Here is a 22,786-nt window from a genome sequence, read left to right as displayed (position 1 = left end):
TTCTCTTCAGAACGCCCAGCTTGTGACAGTGCAGATCTGTGACGTCACTCACAGGTCCTGCATCGTGACGGCCACATCGGCACCAGAGGCTACAGTTGATTCTGCAGCAGCATCAGCGTTTGCAGGTAAGATCGACTTACCTGCAAACGCTGATGCTGCTGCAGAATCAACTGTAGCCTCTGTTGCTGATGTGGCCGTCACGATGCAGGACCTGTGAGTGACGTCACAGATCTGCACTGTCACAAGCTGGGCGTTGTGAAGAGAAGAGGATGTTACTTCTCATCAGAGCGCCCAGCTAGTGAAAGTATTAAAAACGCCCCGATGTACGCACATAATACACACCCACTTGGACTTTTACTTTTAAACACACCCACTTGGACTTTTGCAAGCCTCATTTGCATAACTACAAAAATGGTCATAACTTGGCCAAAAATGCTCGTTTTTTTAAAATAAAAACGTTACTGTAATCTACATTGCAGCGCCTATCTGCTGCAATAGCAGATAGGGGTTGCAAAATCTGGTGACAGAGCCTCTTTAAGTAAACTATTTCTATTCACTTAGCGATCGTGTGGACTTATTTGCGCAATCTTTGAATCCGTTGTAAAACAATTCCCATGAGATGATTGAAGCTTTGTTCACATCTGCGTCATGGTCCCGTTCTGACGTTCGGTCGGAACTTCCCGTCAGAACGGGACCCTGACTGAGACAAACGGAAATCATAGGTTTCCATTTGCATCACCATTGATTTCAATGGTGACTGATCCGGTGCAAATGGTTTCTGTTTGTCACCGTTGTGCAAGGGTTCTGTCGTTTTGACTGAATGAATTGCGCAGTCGATTAAGCGGACGCAGATGTGAACAAAGCCTAAGACATAGCAACAGGATATACCATGAATGTCTTGTAGGTCCTGGGACCCATCTCCAGAACGCTGCATCCAGGCAAAGAATGAATGGAGAGATGACCACCAAGCACATACAAGGTCTCCTCTACAATCACTTTCCGCCTGGACGTGGTGGCCACCTCACCAGATGGGATAGGTCTCGAGTGACCCCATTCTGGAGATAGATTCAGGCCCCAGCTCTGGGAAACGCACCTATTAGACATTTATGGAATATACTATGGATATGCTTTAGATGCAAATAACCCTTTAATGGATCAAAATTTACACCAAGAACTTACCACCGCCACCTTAGGGTAAATGTCTAGAAATATATCCCTTCCCGTCTATGACCGGTCACGTTCCACAATTAGTTGTAGTCTAGGGTAGACGACCCCGTCTTATATTACAGATAAGTGGATTGCAGCCCCTCTCAGAATGCAATGATAGGGCACTTGCTAGAGCATAGTCTGAAAGCAATAGTGGTCCATCCATTGATTTGGAGGTTATCCAGTGGCAATAGGTGTGCTGGATGTGGCTCCAGGCTCTACAAAGAGGGGGGGGGGGGGTCACAAGAACGGGTGCCCCTCTATAACCTAAATATGCTCTAACAGGTTCTACTTGACAAGAAGCTGTAGATTGTAGACATTATATAACAGCTCCTAGAGAGATACTATAGAAATGTATAAATGATCAATACTTGGCTTTACTTATCTGACGCGGAGTTACATGATGTCCTCTTCACCACATTCAGAGCTGCGTATAAAATTCTGCAGGTTATACAAAGCAAAAAGTCTCTGCATTTACCACAATGCATTACAACAGCAAATATAGCACTAAACTGAGACGGGGGATCTAGATCTTTATATTGGCAGTAGATTTGATAAAGCGTTTCATAGTTTACAGACTGAGTGCCGAGTCAGGTCTATTGTATATGGTCATGCACATCGATGTTACTGTAGAGGAACCGAGCAGCAATACAGTCGTTTAGGCCTCATGCACACGGCCGTTCCCGTAATCACGGCAAGCGATTGCGGGCACTGACGGCCGCGGACCGCATTTTCGTGCCGTGCTCCCGTACATAGTAGGGAAGCACGGCCAGTAAAAAAACAAAAAGTAGGACATGCTCCATAATTCCCGGCACGGTTCTACGGCACGGACACCTATCTACAGCGATACGGAAAGGTGTCCTCGGCCAATAGAACCGGGCGGGACAGTAATTGAGGACCGTATCGCGGAGATTTTTCACGGTCGTGTGCATGTGGCCTTAGACATTTAATAGCCATCAGCTAAATTGATTAATTGCCCTCAAAATCTTGGCTCGCTCCAAATTGTATTGTATTTTAAGAGCAGATGGCGACGAGAAAGCCAGACATCTCTGCAGGGGAAAATAGATCAGACAGGTTGAAAAGCAATCCTCATTTTCGTGATGGCGGGGGACAGTCTGTCAGGTCACATAGACAACATCTGAGGTGTCAGTCGACATCGGTCAACCAAATCCTACAGAAAGCCACAGCCCATTGGAACTTATAGGACCTCGCCACCTCTGCCGTGCGAGAAGATATCAGTATTACCAAACTGAACCAGACCTGTCAACACACCAATGCGGATGAACCATATTCTCATTATAGAAACACAATCCATATACAGTCCATCACCCATATCACGGCACACAAACACCTCCCTATTGAATCAGACATAAAATGTAACAAGTAAAATCATTTAATTTAAAACACAAATCTCTGACCACCACCTCAAGTAGTAGTTTGGTGCAAGGATACACAGGAATTTAAGGGGGCTGTTCAATATTTTTAGGGGTATTATGATATAGGTGGAGCCTGGTGTGTATGGGGGGGGGAGGGGAGCATGCATGTACATGAAATACAGATTTATAATAGAGATCTTAGTGTATGAGAGTACAGCAGACAGGAGTGTGACCGATCTTCATATGGTACAGATCAGATTTGACAGATGATAAATGGTAAGAATATTGGGGGGGCTCTGGAGGTTCGAAGCAATATATTGAACGATGTTAAGTAGAACTGTGCGCCTTACGGAGATCCTGGTCTGCACCCATAGGCTATTGTAAAACTTCAAGAACCTTGGCAGTCTGCAGCTATCATAGCATGCTGGGAGTCCTAGGAGTAGTGCAACTAAAGGGATCTAAATGATAGACAGGGGTAGTGGGCTTCAGTGCAACGCAGGAGGTGCCTTAAATTGTGGTGGCTTTAAAAAAAAATAAAAAAAATTATATATATATATATAAAATAATTACTGAAGAAAATAAATTTGTTTTAAATAGATTAAAAGGGCAGCGGAACACTTTTTTTTTTTCCCCTTTATCAGAACCATCAGCTGTATGGACAGCAGGATACATTACAAGAGGTAACATAGTGCGTATGGATCCTGTATGTTGTGTCCACTCAATAGAAACAAAACCGTGGGTCCCCATAAAGCTGAGCATAGACCGATCAAAATCTGCTGTCAGATGTACGACTATTTGCCCATACAAGTGCAGATTAGCCCGATAGCTATACAAGCATTCACCTGCTACAGTCCAGGAGACAGGACAGCGATGTCTCAACCAATCCAGAGCACCTATCCAAATTCTGGAGATAGCTGCGTGTTGCTTAGCTGGGACCCGCATCTATCAGACATTTATGGCATAGCCCATGGATATGTTTTAGATGGTTTAAGATGGGAATAACCCTTTAAAGGATCATCAAAATGTACACCAAGCACTCACCACCGCTATACCCCCAGATGTCGCTTTGTATTGGTTGAGAATGACCTAATGTCTATGGTCAGATTCAGGGACACAGAACACAAGGTCTGTATGGTGCCGCGCCTCTCCCCGAAACAGGAATCATGGGAGCGGAGGTATAGTGTACAGGTCCTTTAATATTATATGAACTAACAGTGCAATAAAGAACCATTTTAGGGCTACATCACAGAAATATAGAATTTTTTTTGCAAATTTTGACATTACAAGGGACTCGTCACACTGAATTTGTCTAAGTATTTACATATGAGCAGAGCCATGCCGTTAAGAAACATGTAATTGCTATCTATTCTCTTTTGGTGACTGTCCCTGTGAAATGCCAAAGGCACTGTACGCTAATAAAAGCTAAGCGGCTGCTTCTTCCTGCCACTGTAGCTTTAGATAAAGGAAAGTTACTGATAGTTTTAATAAATTACCTAGAGAAATCTTGTTTTAATTTAGTTAAAAGCGGCAGCGCCAGGCCCATTACATCGTATAGTGTGGGAGACCTGACAGATACTAATGCCCTATTCTACAATGGTTATGGTAGTACGCCATCTACTGAACATTACTTGTATAATGCAGATGAGGGGAGATTGTAGTATGGTAACTGAATAGGGAGGGGGATAGTAGTGCCAGTGCGGGGCAGAGGAGTCTCAGTTTTCTTGCCCCTCTACGATTCTCTCTCGCCTCTGCTGTGCTTCGAAGACTGCCAGCTCCTTTGCTTCTTTCTTCTGATTCCGAGCCTCATATTCCAACCTAGAGGGCGATTTTAAAAGGAATTTATTGCAAGCATATAATAGAAATAATGTTTGTGCTGTACCAGTGAGCATTACTGATAAGTATTTAACATGGAGGTCTCATTAAGACAACCCCTTTTGACACGGTGGTCATCTTATTGCCATGGATCAGGCTACTCTAAGCCCTGGCAATAAGCAGTTACTGCTAGGTAAAACCATGTCCGATTATACAATTGCCCTGCAGGATATATGGACAGTCTGGTCTGCCACAGCAACCCCTTTAAGCTCTAGTCTGGCTCATGAGGCGGGACCCTCACTATGGCATCCATATGCCATAATAGGGCAGATAAACAGGTGTTGCCTTCATAAGGAAACCCCTTCACCTAAAGCTCCAGGATCTAATCGCTCAGTGATCGGAGTGTTCAGTTTGGCCAAGTATTTATATGGCCACATCAGCGGAGATCTGAGAATTCAGATTAAGGGGGTTTTACACTGAGCGAATTATCGGGCAGACAAATGTACATAGAACGCTCGTTGCCGATAATTTCCCTGTGCAAACAGATCAGTGATCAGATGAGGGAGCAAACGCTCGATCATCTGCTGGTCGTATTGTTTCAAAAAAGTAAAGTATTATTGTTGTCGCCAGCACATCTCTCCGTGTAAGCAGGGAGACGCGCTGCCGACATGGTAATAATGTATGGGGACGAGCGATCGGAGTAACAACCGCTCGGCCCCCTCCATGGCTCCGTCTGAAAGGAGAAGACGATCGCCGATCAAGGACGTCTCGTTGATCGGTGCTTGCTGCAATCGGCCGATGTAATAGGGCCTTTACTGCTGGCTCTACTATAATCAGTAGTATACACAGGCTCAGAGAACGTCGTTCTCCTGACAGTCTTGGGGTATGTTCACATGCAGAAAAAACAGCCTCTGATTTTCAGCCGTTTTTGAAGCTGAAAACTGTTTTTTTTTTTCAAGGTGTTTTTTCTATTAATACTACGAAAACCAGCTACAAAAACGTCTCAAGAAGTGACATTCTCCTTTTTACGCTGCATTTTGTTTTTTGTTTAAAACGGCAGCGTAAAAAAAAAAACGCCCCGTCTGAACATAACGCTGTTTCCCATTGATTTTAAAGGGCAGATGTTTGTAGGCGTCACAGCTACCGTTTTTTCAGCCGTATTACGAGGCGTTTACACCCTGAAATACAGCTAAAAACTCTGTGTGTGAACATACCTTTTACCATCTGCCTGATGACGGAGCCCGGCTGTAGCATTGTACAATGGTGACACCCCTTGTCAATATATTAGAGGTATATAAAAGGGCAACTACGGAGCCCTAAATGATGAATCACTGCTGCCACAGACTGGATGAATGAATGACACTTGCTTGTGCCCTTTGTACAACCTCAGGTGGGCAGATGCCATTCTATGTGGCCACTAATGTGTGTTTCCAATTTGGACTGCTTTGGCTACAACACAACATGAATACACCGCTACATATTGTGAAGTCCCACCCTGCGAAATAATATCACCTTTAAACATTCAATTATTTTCTCTGATAATCCCTCATAGCTGTAATAAAGTTGTATTTTGTAAAAGGGCATCATCAGTGCCCAGCTCTATGGGCATTATCGCACATACATTAATAGTATATGTATAAAGGCTACACAGTTTAATTCACACGGACCTGTTTTTAATAATCCTCTGCACAATATCATCTGTCGTGAGGTTGTTCCCGCTGTCTACTGTCCGGAATATACCTCTGCGTTTTGGCTCCTGAAATATAGATCCATATAAAGGACAGTAATATAGCGAGCGGCGACAGTGATGAGGAAAGTAACACACAAACCAGCAGCGAGCCCGAGGGAAGCAGAAAATGAAGTGACTCTTTATAAACGGATAAAATAAAAAAAATAAAAAGTGAAATCTAAATTACTGCATAAGCCTCTGGGCTACAAATATAAAAGTAGTGAGAGGAGAGGGGGCGAAGTGAGAGAAACCGATGATGTACGGTTATTAAACAAAACAATAACTGCGCCATTATTTGTCTGCCTGAACGAAACCCCGATGGAGGATCCGCCCCAGATACTCACTCCGTACGGGTCCGATCCATCCTTATCGGGTAAAACTTCTGTCTTGCCATGGCAAACCAGGTCAACCTGCAACACGGAATATGATATTAGATTCTTCTGCTCCCTCATCCGGTAAGAATACAGCCTGGTTTTCCGAGGTTAGTCCTCCCACTATTCTAGCCTACACCTGGGCTGTTCCTGGTAATAACATGGATCATTGGTTGGTCACATGCCATTCGTACTCCACAAAATCTGAAGGAGAGTTGATCTGGTTCTGTCCCTTCGACATAGTGTTCACTGGAGAGGACAGAATGCGAGCAAAGATTTTTAAGCTTCACACACAAAGCAGAGCCATGTGCAGAGGTACATGAAGTGCCCGCAGCTCCATATTATGGTGCTCTGTTGTATGGAGCTGTAACACAGTTTGTAAGGCTAAAAAAACAAACCATCACATTAGCCCATCCAGTTCAGCCTAATATTCTGCGCTGTTAATCCAGAAGAAGACAAAAGTCAAATTTTCCTAATCCTAATCGAATAGGTGCTGTCACATTGATAATGCTGGTGAAAAAGGAGGAGAGTCTAATCTTTCATATGCTACCAGGATGGCAGTTTTATCTTTGAAAGATTAAAATCTAATCTTTCATGTCGCCAGAACCGCTGTTCTAGGTGGTCCACAGCCCGAGATACGGCTATTTGAAGTGATCCCCCTTCCCTCCAACCTCAGTCTCTCACACTGTGTGAAGCAGCTTCATGCGGATAGGACGGCGTCAGGCGCTTTGAGGTAGCCCCACCTCAGGAGAATCACTGGTGTTGACACCCACTTGGCTGGTATGGCCTTATTTGCATGTTTAGAGAAAAAAAAAAAGCTCACAACTTCTAAAATAAACTTTTTGGGACACAATTTTCACTGGAATTATCAGTGTGACAGCGCCTATTAGATTAGCTAGGAGATTGGGCATTACTAAACTAGTGACAGATCCTATTTTTATGTTAAACATTTAAGAACTTTTGGTGATTTTGTTTATCAATGTTCTATGTCATTATCTATATTAAAAAATAATTCTAAAATCTTACAGTTTTCACACTGACCACTGAGCCTCACAATAGACCGACCCTTCCTGTTCTGTAGAGATCACTTCTCAGCAGTCATCTCATTATCATCACAGGCAGGATTACACTGACAGGTAACCCCTATATAGATAACACAGGATCCACCATTCACAATAGATGATGGACACCTCCCCTCATCCCCCTTCATGCACAATGACCCCTACACAGGTCACGCCTAAAAAAGACAAAACCTCTTCCATAATAGTCAATGATCTCCAGTCTACAGGTTCCTGTGGCTGCTGTAAAGCCGCTCTCTAAATGCAGTTAACAGCAACTCAGGCAAGATGGCATTTCAAATCAGCCCCATTCAAGTTAAAGTGTCCATGTTGCAATTCCTTGATCATGCCAGATGGCAGCGGCACGGTGCATAAAAAATGCTAACGGGCCAGCCACATTGGTTAGAGACCCCTAGGTGGGGCAACCACCGATCAGACATTAATGGCGAGTAGGCAAGAAAGTTCCAGGACACTCTCCATTTTACTCTACACTTGTCTTTTTTTGTAGTCTCCATTTGACTTCTAGTCCAAAACGAGGGTCAGGGGACCCCCCCATCCGCTCGATGGGAATAGTGATATGTTATAAATGTCTCTGGTAGGAACACCCCTTTAAGTGAGTTCTACTCCACCTGTAAACTTTCTGCACTTTTTGCTGACCATAACTTACCTTGAAATGATCCAGAAGATCAGAAGTGACAGAATATGGTGCACCAATTACAACTTCCGAAACATACTGCATGGAAAAGAATAAAGAGGATGGTGAAAGAAATAACCATAAGGGGCTACAACAACAAAGAAATTCTGTTGCCATTTGAAAAGAATACTACATGAAATTATATTAAAGCCAATAGGCCCCAGGTTATAGCCGTAGGACTTGCTCAAAGACAATAGCCAGCAGCGTGGACTTGCTCAAACACAATAGCCCGCTATGATAAAGATTCTCTATTTATTTTTAGTCTAGTTTTGTTCTTTATTGTGCTCACCCTGCAGGCCAAGACGCTGAGAGTCCTTTCATGGATGTTCATTATGGGGTAATTCTTCCTCTTGTAGTGATTGACTTCCTGCAAATGCAGACAGTCAGTACAAAGCAACCAAACCTCATAGTAAAAAACAGAAACAATCTATGATCCAAGTCACCTGGTCAAAATGCAATCCCACAATGACGTACGGCTTCTTAGCGAAGCTGTGGACCTTCTCCAGGAAATCTATATGACCAATATCTGCACAAAGTTATAAAGGATCCAAAACCATAAACAGGGTGGACACGAAGGGCGGATTTACACGAGCGTGTGCGTTTTTCGCATGCAAAAACGGTAGCGTTTTGCGTGCGCAAAAGGCACTTAACAGCTCCATGTGTAATGTTTGATTTTCGCGCAGCTGCCATCACTTTGACACTCCGTTTGGATGTTTGTAAACAGAAAAGCACGTGGTGCTTTTCTGTTTACATGCATTCTTTTACTGCTTCGTGTACTACTGCAGTGCAGTGCTTCGTGTGGTGCACGTGATTTTCACGCACCCATTGACTTCAATGGGTGCGTGATGCCCAAAAAATGCCAAAATATAGAACATGTCGTGAGTTTTACGCAGCGGACTCACGCTGCGCAAAACTCACGGACAGTCTGCACTGCCCCATAGACTTGTATAGGTCCGTGCGACCCGCGTGAAAATCACGCGGGTTGCACGGACGTAAATCACGTTCGTGTAAATCCGCCCTCAAAGATAGATTTAGAATTTGTAAAGAAAGTCGACATCGCCAACCACCCCTCCACATCTTACTTCTGACATGCTTATAACCTGAACTAATGCTTTACCCCTATAGTATTAGTGTCTTCTACAATAGTAACGTATGTGGATGAATTTCTTTATTTATTTTTAACCAAAATACAGCTATGAATAAAAATGATCGAATAAATTGCCAATTTATTTTAAAGGTTTTTCGTTATGCCTCATAGCCTATGGCTCTCCAGTTTCAGCTAGGAGAGGAGCACGAGTCTGTAGATAGTCCCATTTGGACTCCCCCAGCAGTGGCCAAACCGTTGCCGACACTCTGGCTGGGGATTCCTCTCTTGGAGGAGCCCCTGACGTCACGGTCCATATATGGATAGTGACATTGGGGGCTTTTCAAGGAGCAATAGTCACAAAGGCTGCAGAGATACGGGTTCCAGACCTCCGGTGTGGGCTATGCATATACACAGTGTGACTACAAGTCCATCGTGCCGGTGCACATCCAGCGATCAAGCATCCAGGTTAGTAAACAGTCAACCATGGTGATGCAGTCTTCTCTATACATGAACACTTGAGGGCTGACCCCCTAAGCCCACGTGATACATTGGCCTTGTAAGAAAGCAGTAGAGGCTTGACTCTACTGGTATTACTATCGGATGATACGGTTATTATTTACTCACAATTTTCGTATGCCTCCACCAAAATCTTGACAAATTCTAGCAGGTGCAACAGGGAATCATTGCTGTGTGTAGAAGCAGCCTCATGCCGCATTTACACATCTCTGTAGGTGAATATATGAGTAGGGCTGGAAACACACTTAAGATTTTTCGTTGCAGTTTTCAAGCCAAAGTCAGAAGTGGGTCCAGAAGGAAGAAGTAGAAGTACTGCCTTTATATCTCCCATTCCTATTATACCAACTTCTGGCTTTGGCTCAAAAAAACTGCATCAAAACCTGCAAAACAAGATCACGGTGTGTTTCCAGCCTCATAGTAGTCAATTTATAAGACTGACGCAGAAATAAAACTCAGATGTTACAGAACAGGAGGAGCGCGATATATAGAACGTGGGTCTGAGTATGGAAAGAACAAGAATCTAGTCTGCGAGAAATAAAAGGATACGGAAGAGATCGAAGGCTCCGGCCACATATATAATACAGTCTCCTGGTTCTGGCTCCTTCCCGGAGGCAAACTGCATGATCTTTTGTGACGTCTGAAGGAACTGGGAAACTCCTGTCCATGGACTGCGACCCCTGGCATCCTGCATGGCACAACCATCAACATTGGTAAATATAGACTGGAAATGGTGTCCAGCAATACATAACCATACACTTTTTCCAACAAAAGACGTATCACCTGTTGTGTTTAGCTCACAGAAGACTGCCTATACTATTACAATGCAACAAAACCTCAGCAGTGTGTGCAGGACTACGTAGAACAGATTCACAGCATCTGAATAAGGACATTGGGCCTCATATCAAAACTGTGACAGAAAAACGGCCTTGTTGCCCATAGCAACCAATCACAGTGCAGCTTTTATTTCTTAAATTGCTCTGGAAAAATGAAAGCTGCAATATGATTGGACAGTTCAGGTCCATCTGCCCCAATGTTTATATTTAATGACAGCAAGAAGAGTTCTTGAAGCTGGTGACTGATTGAAACAAAGCATAGCAGATCGATAGCTGTAGAACTATTCATTAAATAATGATTTAGCTTTATCCAAGACTGGACAGCCCCTTTAAGAGTTTCTCGGATTTGTCACCTCAGGACTATGAGACAACTTCTCGTAATGTACTATACCCACACTACAACTAAATCCTAACTCCTAGGGCTGGGCAATTTACCGAACCTAAACTGAGCGCAAATAACTAATGTCATCTTGCGCATTTCGTTTTTTCCCCCCAGTTTCAACTGTATTTGCATCATCAAGACACAGATACAGTTGAATCCTATGGTAGTGCAGGGAACGATCAGTTAGCGAGATGATGGCGGGTGGTTATCTACAGGGATGATGGCGGGTGGTTATCTACAGGGATGGTGGCGGGTGGTTATCTACAGGGATGGTGGCGGGTGGTTATCTACAGGGATGGTGGCGGGTGGTTATCTACAGGGATGGTGGCGGGTGGTTATCTACAGGGATGGTGGCGGGTGGTTATCTACAGGGATGGTGGCGGGTGGTTATCTACAGGGATGGTGGCGGGTGGTTATCTACAGGGATGATGGCGGGTGGTTATCTACAGGGATGATGGCGGGTGGTTATCTACAGGGATGATGGCGGGTGGTTATCTACAGGGATGATGGCGGGTGGTTATCTACAGGGATGATGGCGGGTGGTTATCTACAGGGATGATGGCGGGTGGTTATCTACAGGGATGATGGCGGGTGGTTATCTACAGGGATGATGGCGGGTGGTTATATACAGGGATGATGGCGGGTGGTTATATACAGGGATGATGGCGGGTGGTTATATACAGGGATGATGGCGGGTGGTTATATACAGGGATGATGGCGGGTGGTTATATACAGGGATGATGGCGGGTGGTTATATACAGGGATGGCGGCGGGTGGTTATATACAGGGATGATGGCGGGTGGTTATATACAGGGATGGCGGCGGGTGGTTATATACAGGGATGGCGGCGGGTGGTTATATACAGGGATGGCGGCGGGTGGTTATATACAGGGCCCCTCGAAGTCAGTGACCGCTCTCTCTCCCTTTCTGCGGCTGCACATTTACTTGTGCAGCAGCGAACGCTACAGGACGTTTCTAAAACATCCTTGCAGAGTTAAATGCAGACCGCCAAGACATGTATAGTCTATTAGTGGTCAGCAAGTAGTTAACCTCACAAATTAAGATTTTAAATGATGCTTTTCCTATAGAAAATTTATAAAATGCTCTTATTAAAAGGATCTGTCAGCTCTCCTGAATATTTGCATTCATCATAAAACAATGCAGGAGTATCTTTATTTTTTTAACTCTGTGTTGTGCATTTCCTCCGTTATTCCTCCTGGAAATGTATGAATAAATTTACAGCCGGGTGTTACCTTTCCCCTGGTCAACAGGGAGTGCGTCCGTACAGTCCAACACAGACACAGTCCAGTCAGTGCTACGAAGAGAGGGTAGGGACACGCCCTATAGGCAAAGTGAATGGTAACAACCAGGTGTCAACTTATATTTTCCAGGAGGTATAACAGAGGAACAACAAAATGAAGAGAAAAGATACTCTAGAATTGTCATTTTATGGGCAGTGCAAGTATTTACTACAACAGACATGTCAGGAGAGCAGACAGATCCTCTCTAAAAGGGATTTAAAAGTCCAATTATACTCTCCTGCCCAAACTAACATCGGTATCGTGCACAATACTCTCCGAGCCTCTCCGGCATGCAGTAGCGTCTCCCCGATCCTGATGTAATTTCGGGAGGGAGAGTATAACTAGACTGACGCTTTAATATCTTTCTGATGAATTTCTTCTTTAGACTTCAGACACCGGACTGTGCTGCGGATACGACTCAGGTACGTAAAGACTCGTCATCTGAATAACATATCTAGATGGATTTCAAGCATTACCCACCTTACCAAAGTTGTCTTGGTGGCGCTTATAATCTTGAGTAGCTTCCTGTAAAAGAGAAAGTGGACAGTTACATGAACTGAAGATGGATCGGAAAAACTGCCACCGTTCTACCCATTAAATCCTTACATTGCTCACTACACTGTGGTGGGCTTTCGTCATGAGCAGCATACGTCCCACCAGGTCAGTGGTGGACACTCCCTGTGTGCGCTGGCATTCCCTGAAAGTAAAACGAGGTCCAAACGTAATCCATGAAACACCGCCATTATTTAGTCACAGCACTGACCGCCATTGACCGCCACCGACCTGTATCTTCCAGCGTTCTTCACCTCTTCATACGTATCCTTACCATCTACCGTCAGAGTGATGTCATCTGTAGAGTAGGTGGAAAGATGGTTGTGCATGGAGTATCAGACATAAAAATGGCAGAACTGATCAAACATCAAATTGTCAAATAAAATAAAAAAGGAATAGAGAGCCAAAATAGAATGAAAAAAACAAAACCGGCAAATGTTAATTTCTTATCTCGTTATGTTCAAATACCCATAATACAGTTTAAAGGGAATCCATCAACAGTTTTGAGGCCTCATAGGGATATCAGGGAGGGCTTTATAAAACACACCTATGGCACATGACCAAAAAAACTATGTTCAATTTCCCCGGGCGCCACAGGGGGCACTTGATGTGCACGGGTTCCTGCACTGCACGCTGCTAGCCCTGCCCCTCTGAGTGACAGCTCTAGCGGGTCTCCTGATTGGCTACTAGATCCATCTCTCAGAGCAGAGAGTAGGCTTGCGACCGCCACTTCAGGGGAATAAAACGGTATATTTACGATGGCCTTATCCTCCCCTAATATCACTGTCAGCAGTTCTTGAGGCCTCAAAACGGCTGACAGATTCCCTTTAAAAAAGGGGTTAATGATGACTGTCCATTATGCCTTATTAGAGCAGACAGATTGAATGCTGGTGGGTTCCTAACTCGGGACCCTTATATATTAACCAGGATGAAAAGCCACTCTGACAAACGTGAATTTTTTTTTTGTGCATGGCGCAATATTACATTATTTTCCCTCTGTAGTGGCCGCTGCCAGGGAAACGAGAAGCCAACAGCAACTATCCTGGGAAAACCAGCTGTTTGCCAGGGGACTCAGCAACCAGGTGATCAGCTGATCGCTGCAGGGATTAAGTTAAAGGGTTGTCTGTGATGAGACAATCCCTTTAACCCTTTCAGGACCAGTCTAATTTTCGTTTTTATGCTTATGATTTTTTTGAAGACGTGGAGGAAAAAACAAAACGCTTTTACTTTTTCGTTGACAGAGCCATACGAGGGCTTCATTTTTACCGGACGAGCTGTACTTTCTAATGGTACTATTTATTATTATGTGTGATGTGCTGGAAAGCTGGGAAAAAAATCAGAATGGGGTGAAATTGGATAAAAAAATAAATAATAATAATAAAAAAAAAAAAAAAAAGCAGTTCCGCCATTTCCTTATGAGTTTCTTTTTTACGGTGTTCAATGTATGGTGAAAATGACAGGTTCTCTTTATTCTGTAGGTCGGAACGACCACGGTGATACCAAATTTATATAGTTTGTTAGGTTTTAGTAAAAAAAAAAATTACGTTCACCGTAATGGATACATATTTTTATAGTTCGGGCATTTTCGGACGCAGGGAATGTGTTTACGTTTATTATAAAGGGGGATGATTTATATTTTTATAAAAAGAACTTTACATTTTTTTTTTCTTACTTTTATTTAGCCCCCCTAGGGTGTACCTGCGATTAGATCGCTTATGCCATAGACTGCAATATCACACTATTGCAATCTACAGCAAAACCAGTCCATTGCTATTGAGACCTGCCACAGTCTTCCTGTAGCAGGGCTGGGAGCATTCACAAGACTCCCACCTGCTATAGGAGTACACCGACTGACTCCCACCTGCTATAGGGGTACACCGACTGACTCCCACCTGCTATCGGAGTACACCGACTGACTCCCACCTGCTATCGGAGTACACCGACTGACTCCCACCTGCTATAGGGGTACACCGACTGACTCCCACCTGCTATAGGAGTACACCGACTGACTCCCACCTGCTATCGGAGTACACCGACTGACTCCCACCTGCTATCGGAGTACACCGACTGACTCCCACCTGCTATCGGAGTACACCGACTGACTCCCACCTGCTATCGGAGTACACCGACTGACTCCCACCTGCTATCGGAGTACACCGACTGACTCCCACCTGCTATCGGAGTACACCGACTGACTCCCACCTGCTATCGGAGTACACCGACTGACTCCCACCTGCTATCGGAGTACACCGACTGACTCCCACCTGCTATCGGAGTACACCGACTGACTCCCACCTGCTATAGGAGTACACCGACTGACTCCCACCTGCTATCGGAGTACACCGACTGACTCCCACCTGCTATAGGAGTACACCGACTGACTCCCACCTGCTATAGGAGTACACCGACTGACTCCCACCTGCTATAGGAGTACACCGACTGACTCCCACCTGCTATAGGAGTACACCGACTGACTCCCACCTGCTATAGGAGTACACCGACTGACTCCCACCTGCTATAGGAGTACACCGACTGACTCCCACCTGCTATAGGAGTACACCGACTGACTCCCACCTGCTATAGGAGTACACCGACTGACTCCCACCTGCTATAGGAGTACACCGACTGACTCCCACCTGCTATAGGAGTACACCGACTGACTCCCACCTGCTATAGGAGTACACCGACTGACTCCCACCTGCTATAGGGGTACACCGACTGACTCCCACCTGCTATAGGGGTACACCGACTGACTCCCACCTGCTATAGGAGTACACCGACTGACTCCCACCTGCTATAGGAGTACACCGACTGACTCCCACCTGCTATAGGAGTACACCGACTGACTCCCACCTGCTATAGGGGTACACCGACTGACTCCCACCTGCTATAGGGGTACACCGACTGACTCCAACCTGCTATAGGAGTACACCGACTACGGCAATCTTCCCGCGTGGGAATCAGTGACCGGAAGCAAAAGGGGCAGTAAAAACCCTGATCATATCGGACACCGGCATCTGAGGGTTAAATGTACGATCAGAAATTTTTCTGATCGCATGCATTGCCATTGGGTCTCTGCTGTGCAAGCCGCTCTGCTTCTGAGCGGGCGCCATATTTAAAGACCCTTTCCCACCGTAAATCTGCAGATCAGCGACGGGAAAGGGTTAATGGTCTAAACCAGTGATAATAGTTAGAAGAGTGTAAAAGGTAACTGTATACAGTAGATGAGGGTGGGAATGTTACAGGGGGGTCTGGCTTTGAGGTACACAAGCTTATATATTAAAAAACTGCATTATATTCAACTTGTTTTAAGCAGGAACAACCTTCATTTACATCATAGACAGGACGGAGAGGAGAAAAATAAATAAAAAATAATTCTCCTTATGACTTCTGTGTAACAGCCGGAGGTCTGCGGCTTATTGACAAGCTCAAGGGGCTGCTGCAAAGAAACCATTTTCCATTTAACGCCATGGGTCTTGCTGAAGACTGCGCCGCCAGATTATGTGTAATGTATGAGCCGGTGTAACTCCAAACCAGAGTCTACAAATAAAACGGGAAAAAATAGCCCCTCCTGTTTGCATTCATTAACCCCTCATGTATCAGAATTCCTCTTGCGTTGGAATTGGTATGAGAATTGTCCCGGTGTCATTAGTAATTCCAGGGTTAACTGGCTGGATAAGATTCCCCAACGCTGATCTAGCGGAAAAATACGAGGACGTCTTAAAGGTTCTTTAACACGGGCCAATTATTGGGCAAAGGAGCGTTCACAGAATACTCGTTCCATGTGTAAACAGCGCAATGATCGTCCGATGAAAGAGCAAACGCTTGTACATCGGCTTATTTTATCAGCAAGAAATATGGTGGTCGGCAGCAAATCTTGTGTCAAGACGAGCTGCCGACATGACAGAAACGTATGGGGACGAGGGATCGGAATCCCCATTACTAGCTCCTTTGTCTCGTTGATCTGCGCTCCTTTACATGGCCCATGTCGGGCCGTGTATGAGGACCGTTACACAACCACGGTGCATTAGTCCCAAGTGTTGACTCCAATGACTGTTGCTAGTAACGATCTCTTTACGGTGTATGTTCACTTTATTCCAATCTACTCACTTCCATGGACGCAGAAGTCACAGTTATACTTGTCCAGAGTTTCCAAGGTGGTAACGTACGGAGCTCCGGGCACAATCTCATCCACCCACTTAATGGCTCGCACCATCTTGTAGCGTTCTTCCTGTGTGAAGACCGGTGGGCCCTTGTGACGGGATATTTCTTCTAAATATAAAAAAGCATGATTAGTGATCCGTCCTCAATGTCAGAGAGATATCCCTTCAGTCTAGTTCACTTTACTTCCCAACCATTGATGTGGAACTGGCCAGAGGACATTATAAGGAAATACACGCTCATCTAGAATACGATATCTCTAAGCCAGAGCAGATCAAACATTTATGGGGTCCTTTATCGTGAAACACATGTCACCCAGTGAGAATGAGCACAATGATCAGATGGAAGAGGAAACTGCCAGGGGGGAGTGATATGAAGAATTAAGATATGGAAGTCACCACGACCGTGACTATGCTTCAATTGCTACGTTACAAACTCTTCAGTCCAGGCTCAGCGTTTAGCCACAAAAGAGGTTGTTCAGCAAAAAAATTTTTTACAAAAAATGGCTGCTTTTTAATAGCAACAGCGCCACACCGGTCCATAGTTTGTTTCTGGTATTGCAGCTCAGATCCATCAAAGCGAATAGGGCTGAGCTGCAATAAACACACATCACCTATGGAGCGGTATGTCGCTGTTTTGGAAGAAAGCCATGCTTTTCGAATTCTGGACAACCCCATTAAATATCACTGCACGATACTTCTGCAGGAGAACGTGACCACAGGTCCCAGAACAGGGAGTATTAGGTTAAGAAAAGGTGATCTTGATAGATAATTGGCTATTATCCAATGCAAGAAATTATAAAATTCTACTGGAGAGGATAAAAAGTGTAAAGATACTGGGATTGCGGCAAAACTTTATATACGTGTGCTATGGCATAAAGTTATACAATTTTAGTTCCAATAATATAAAAAAATAAAAAAAAATAAAAAAGGATTAGTCGGATTTATGGAAAACAAAATGCAATTTAAAAATTTTAACGCTGAACCTCAATTATCTACAACAGGAGACATTGAGGGTCAGTCTATTCCCATACACATTAGATTGGGGGGGGGGATTTTGTTGGAATTTGCAGCTATATTCGAAGGATGTGGTTAAATCGCAGTTAAATGTCCCAATTGCTGCAAAAATGCTGTGGTTTCTCAAAAAAAATGCAGCATTTTACGGCAATTAAGGTAATCATGGCAATAAACCGCACCGCTTGGATGGACCCTTACACATACACATGAGATATTTGGCGACTAATCCTAACCGTGACAAGAGCTGTACCAAAAATACAGAAAATCGGGTCTTGAGCTCCCTTATGAGCCCTATACATTGGCTTTAGATTATTCTCATGCAAGGTACAAATAATGCGTTACAAAGACAATGAAAATGGCCAGAAAGAACAATAAACCTAGGGAAAAAAAAATTACAAAAAATGATAAAAATAAAAAAAACCAGGGGAAAAAAAATTGTATCTATGTTCCAGAAACGATCCTGTAGAAACCTTACAGAGAACCTTCCCAGAACTGACAATGATCACCTATCCCGTGAATAGGTGATAATTGTCTGATCGCTGTGAGCCCCATCTCTGGCACCCCCAACGATCCCATGAAAGGTTTCCCGAATCCCCTATTCCTTCTCACCGCTCGACCACAGCGAGGACGACCGTGAATAGAGAGTCAGTCGAGCGTGCGCGCTGCTGCTCCATACAGTCTATGGGAATGACGGAGCACTCAGCTGTTTCCGTTAGTCCCATAGACAATGAACAGAGCGGAGGGCGCATGCTAGACCGCTGTCGCATTTAAGCTCCTCCTTTCTGCGGGTGGTGCAGTGAGGTGGAACGGGGTGTTCGAGACCCCCGTTATTGCGATTGGTGGGAGTGCCAGTGATCAGATAATTACGAATAGTCCTGGGGATAGGTGATAATTGTCGATTATACAACCCCTTTAATGTTCTCCTGATCCATTCCATTTTAGGCTTGACGACAACTGAAAGGGGGAGTGGGGTACTGTGGTGTGAGAAGTGGGGGGTACTGCTCTAGCCAGAGGCAGGTCTGAGGTGTGTGAGAAGTAGTGGGGGGGAAATTAGCTGGTCTCCAATTCTCTATATAGGAGCCAAAAGCAGCTAAATCATTTATGCCCCCTCTAGTGGTGGCTGCTGGTAGACAGAACGTGGAGCCCATTGGGGCAGATTGTTGCAGCAAAATGTGGCAGAATTCTGGCGCACATGCCGTTCATGAAGTGATTTAGACACTTTACAATCCAGTTATCAAAAGTAAGCCAACCAAGAGCTGGTATAGACGAAAGTGTCTAAAGACGCGCCAAAATATGAGCCTGTGAGATTAATTTAGCACATTTAGTCCAATTCTAAGCTGACTAAATTTAAGACCGTTTTAGTAAATCTGCCGCATTATTTTCTGCAAACTCTGCTGCCGCCAGTCAGTCTGCAATCTAGTGCAAAGGCCGCTACTGTCGCCGGTCAGTCCGCAGTCTAGTGCAAACGCCGCTACTGTCGCCGGTCAGTCCGCAGTCTAGTGCAAACGCCGCTACTGTCGCCGGTCAGTCCGCAGTCTAGTGCAAACGCCGCTACTGTCGCCGGTCAGTCCGCAGTCTAGTGCGAACGCTTTAGTTAATTTACATGTTCATTTCTGATTTTGCAACCAAAAAAATATTAATTTGGCTCCTAAATTTTTTTTATTTTTATCAGCCCGGAGCCCTGTCACTTACCATCTGTGTGTACTCCGACAATCAGGTAATCCCCCATGGCCCGTGCCTGGCGCAGCTGGTTGGAATGTCCATAATGTACCATGTCATAGCTATACAACAAAACAGAGAATCTCATTCATTTACCCTCATAAAACTCCAGCTAATCCTCTGACACCATCACATGAAAAGCGCAGGGAACAGAGTCATCGACTGAAAATATAGGTACACAATAGATACACAATACAGTTCATAGTTGGGGTGTGTTCACATTGCGTTTTACCACTACATCCACCATAGGCACCTGGAGAGCTCCCAGCGCATGAGCTGAACATATCCATAGGTTCCCATTGACCCAGCATAATTTCTACACATTTTTTTTTTTTACAAAAGGGTTACGTGGGCAACATATGTCTGTCTACACAGTGGCATACCCTGGATCGGGAAATACTCCAGACATCCCTCAGACGGAAGGCTCAAGTATAATGTGAACAGGGCTATAGCCAAGTCCCCTTATCGTAAATTAAAACGTTGCGATCGCTTGAAATTACAGGTTCAAAACCAGAGGCTGTACTACTGAGAGATACTAGTGACAAGTCCCCTTCTGATTTCCATTAGGTGCATTAAAATGAACGTACGAAATGACGCTAAATAAAAAAACTACATAAAAAACGCATGGCCTGAAAAAATAAATTGTGCGCGAAAAAGAGGCTCTAGGAAGGCACTCTTATTTAAACGGTACTACAAGGCCGGGTTCACACTGTGCGTTTTTAACATGCATTTTTTTTTGTTTTGGTCGTTGAACGCCGATTTGGAGACGTGTTAAAAATGCAACAAAAACGCAGTGTGAACCCAGCCCAATGCACAGCAGTTAAAGGTGCCCCCCGCCTCCACCACATACAGACTGCTGTTGCAGGATGAGGCTGTTTCCGTCTGGAGTCAGCGACGCCCTTCGTTGTATGAACAGCTGCCAGGCTGCTCTGCCACCCTGAAGGATCCACCAGTACAGCCATGGACGGTCAAAAACATATTCAGGGTTATTTATACACCCAAAATTATAGCGCAGGGGATATTTGTACTGACAACACCTTGTGGCGCAGTTTCTAAAAATCTACCACTAGGTTCATAGTACAAAGAAAAGGTGATCGCACGACCGCTCGTTCCCGATCCTTTGTAAACAGGGCAAATGCTGGTTTGTCGGCTGATCGCATCACACATTGTGGGGAGGTTTTTAGAACGGTATTTCCGCTGCGGAAGAAAGCGCTCACTTATCCCCTTCGTCTTCTCTGCGTGTAGTCCGGCCCCCTACGATAACATTGCAGGCCATGTGACACTGCAGCCTGCGATTGGCTGCAGCAGTCACATGGGATGAAGCGTCATTCCAGTAGGCCGGCCTGCAGGAAGAAGGAGAGCGTTCTGGGTAAGAATTATATTTTTTCTTATCCGGAGTTGCGATTTTTGCAAATATGCCGCAAGACTTGGCTTTCTGTTGCGGGTTTTGCATCCCCATTGAGTTCATTGGGGAAAACCTGCAACGGAAAAGCAATGAAAAACGCAGCATAAAATTGACGTGCTGGGGATTTTAAATTCCGCACCGCAGGTCAATTTATTAACGTTTACGCTGCATTTTTTCTAGATCTCATCCACTTTGCCGCTACTGTAAATGCTGTGGAATTTCCACACAGAATTCCGTTGCGGAAATTCCACAGCATTTACACTATGTGGGAACCCGGCCTCAGGACAGGATCACACACAGGTTTTTGGATACATTTTTTGAGCCAAAGTCAAAAGTGGTTTCAAAAGGAAGGAACGTTCTAAAGAAAAAAAAGACTGATGCATCTGCTTAGGCTTCGTTCACATCTGTGCTAGGGTTCAGCCAGAGCTTTCCGTCGGAACTGAGCCCTGACAGACGCAAACTGAACAAACCATAGGATTCCGTTTCCATCGCCATTGATTTCAATGGTGACTGATCCGGTGCCAAGGGTTTCCGTTTGTCTCAGTTGTGCAAGCGTTCCGTCTTTTTGACAGAATCAAATCGCGTAGTCGATAAATTATATGATAGCAGAGATAATGGAGTAATATGGCTTCAGATCATTCATTTATCTCGGTCGCCTATATAGCACCAACATATTCCGCAGCGCTGTACAGAGATTTTTCACATTCAATCATAAAATCCCATGCGTCTAAAGTCAGTTTACAGGAGGCGGAAAATCACATTCCTATCGACCGGTCCTGAGGAATGTGGTCAGCGTTCCTCTACAGCTTGTGTTCTATCACCTGCTGCAGGTATCCAAGAAGCCCGCCAGCGTTCTACCTGCTGACACTGATCACATGACCGCGCTGCCGTCATTACAACCGGACATACCGCTCCACATAGTGGACAGCAACAAGCTTGTGTAATACAATGGGACGTGCTCAGGACTGACGGGTTACACTAGAAAGACGGTATCCAGACCTGCAAAGCATCTAAAACATAAATAAATAGACCCTCGACCCATGGGGCACAGCACCGAACCTGATTGCAAGGTCGTAGCGAGAGGGTGGGCACAAGACAAAACAGTTAATAGTATTCTGCAGTGTCTAATGAGAAACAAAAAGGTCTCATTCTTTTATGTCAATAAAGCTTATTTACTGTAGGAAAGAATTATGTAACTTTCTAATATACGGTTTAAATCCGGACCTATTTTCAAGATCTCTGCTTACTGTAAGTGAATAGAAATAGCTACGCACGCAGCCTTCGGCAAGTGGCACAAGCAAAAAAATTTTTTTTTCGGGAGGCATCGTGATGAAATCTAAGGGATTGCAAAAAATAAACTAGATCTTATCACTATTACAGGTGAACCTTGGGGCCGCTTTACACGGGTAAATAATCGGGCAAACACTTGCTCATCGGTTGATCGTATCGTTTCTGAAGCAATAAATATTATCGTTGTCGGCAGCGTATCTCCCTGTGTAAACAGAGAATGTGCTGCCGACATCATGCAAATGTATGGGGACGACCGCTCGTAGTAACGACCGCTCGTC

General features: G+C 44.6%; 1 protein-coding gene across 3 annotated transcripts in view; it reads right to left on the bottom strand.

The window, feature by feature from the left end:
- Positions 1-2,583: 2,583 nt before the first annotated feature.
- PCYT2 (phosphate cytidylyltransferase 2, ethanolamine) overlaps positions 2,584-22,786 on the bottom strand; it is a 29,173-nt gene continuing 8,970 nt past the window's right edge. For 2 of the 3 annotated variants that reach the window (XM_075846131.1, XM_075846130.1), the window contains exons 2-13: positions 19,787-19,875; positions 17,028-17,189; positions 13,149-13,215; positions 12,972-13,062; positions 12,846-12,890; positions 10,396-10,534; positions 8,690-8,772; positions 8,536-8,613; positions 8,220-8,285; positions 6,468-6,533; positions 6,062-6,150; positions 2,584-4,397 (exon numbers count right to left, since the gene is read on the bottom strand). In XM_075846131.1, coding sequence (XP_075702246.1) covers positions 4,295-4,397; positions 6,062-6,150; positions 6,468-6,533; positions 8,220-8,285; positions 8,536-8,613; positions 8,690-8,772; positions 10,396-10,534; positions 12,846-12,890; positions 12,972-13,062; positions 13,149-13,215; positions 17,028-17,189; positions 19,787-19,868 — 1,071 coding nt within the window. In that variant the 5' untranslated portion in view covers positions 19,869-19,875 and the 3' untranslated portion in view covers positions 2,584-4,294. The remainder of the gene's footprint in view (positions 4,398-6,061; positions 6,151-6,467; positions 6,534-8,219; positions 8,286-8,535; positions 8,614-8,689; positions 8,773-10,395; positions 10,535-12,845; positions 12,891-12,971; positions 13,063-13,148; positions 13,216-17,027; positions 17,190-19,786; positions 19,876-22,786) is intronic. The other variant, XM_075846132.1, reaches the window with a different exon arrangement.

This window comes from Rhinoderma darwinii, chromosome 13 (genome assembly GCF_050947455.1).
Source record: "Rhinoderma darwinii isolate aRhiDar2 chromosome 13, aRhiDar2.hap1, whole genome shotgun sequence".
Lineage (NCBI taxonomy): Eukaryota > Metazoa > Chordata > Amphibia > Anura > Rhinodermatidae > Rhinoderma > Rhinoderma darwinii.
This window is presented reverse-complemented; position numbering and strand designations above follow the sequence as displayed.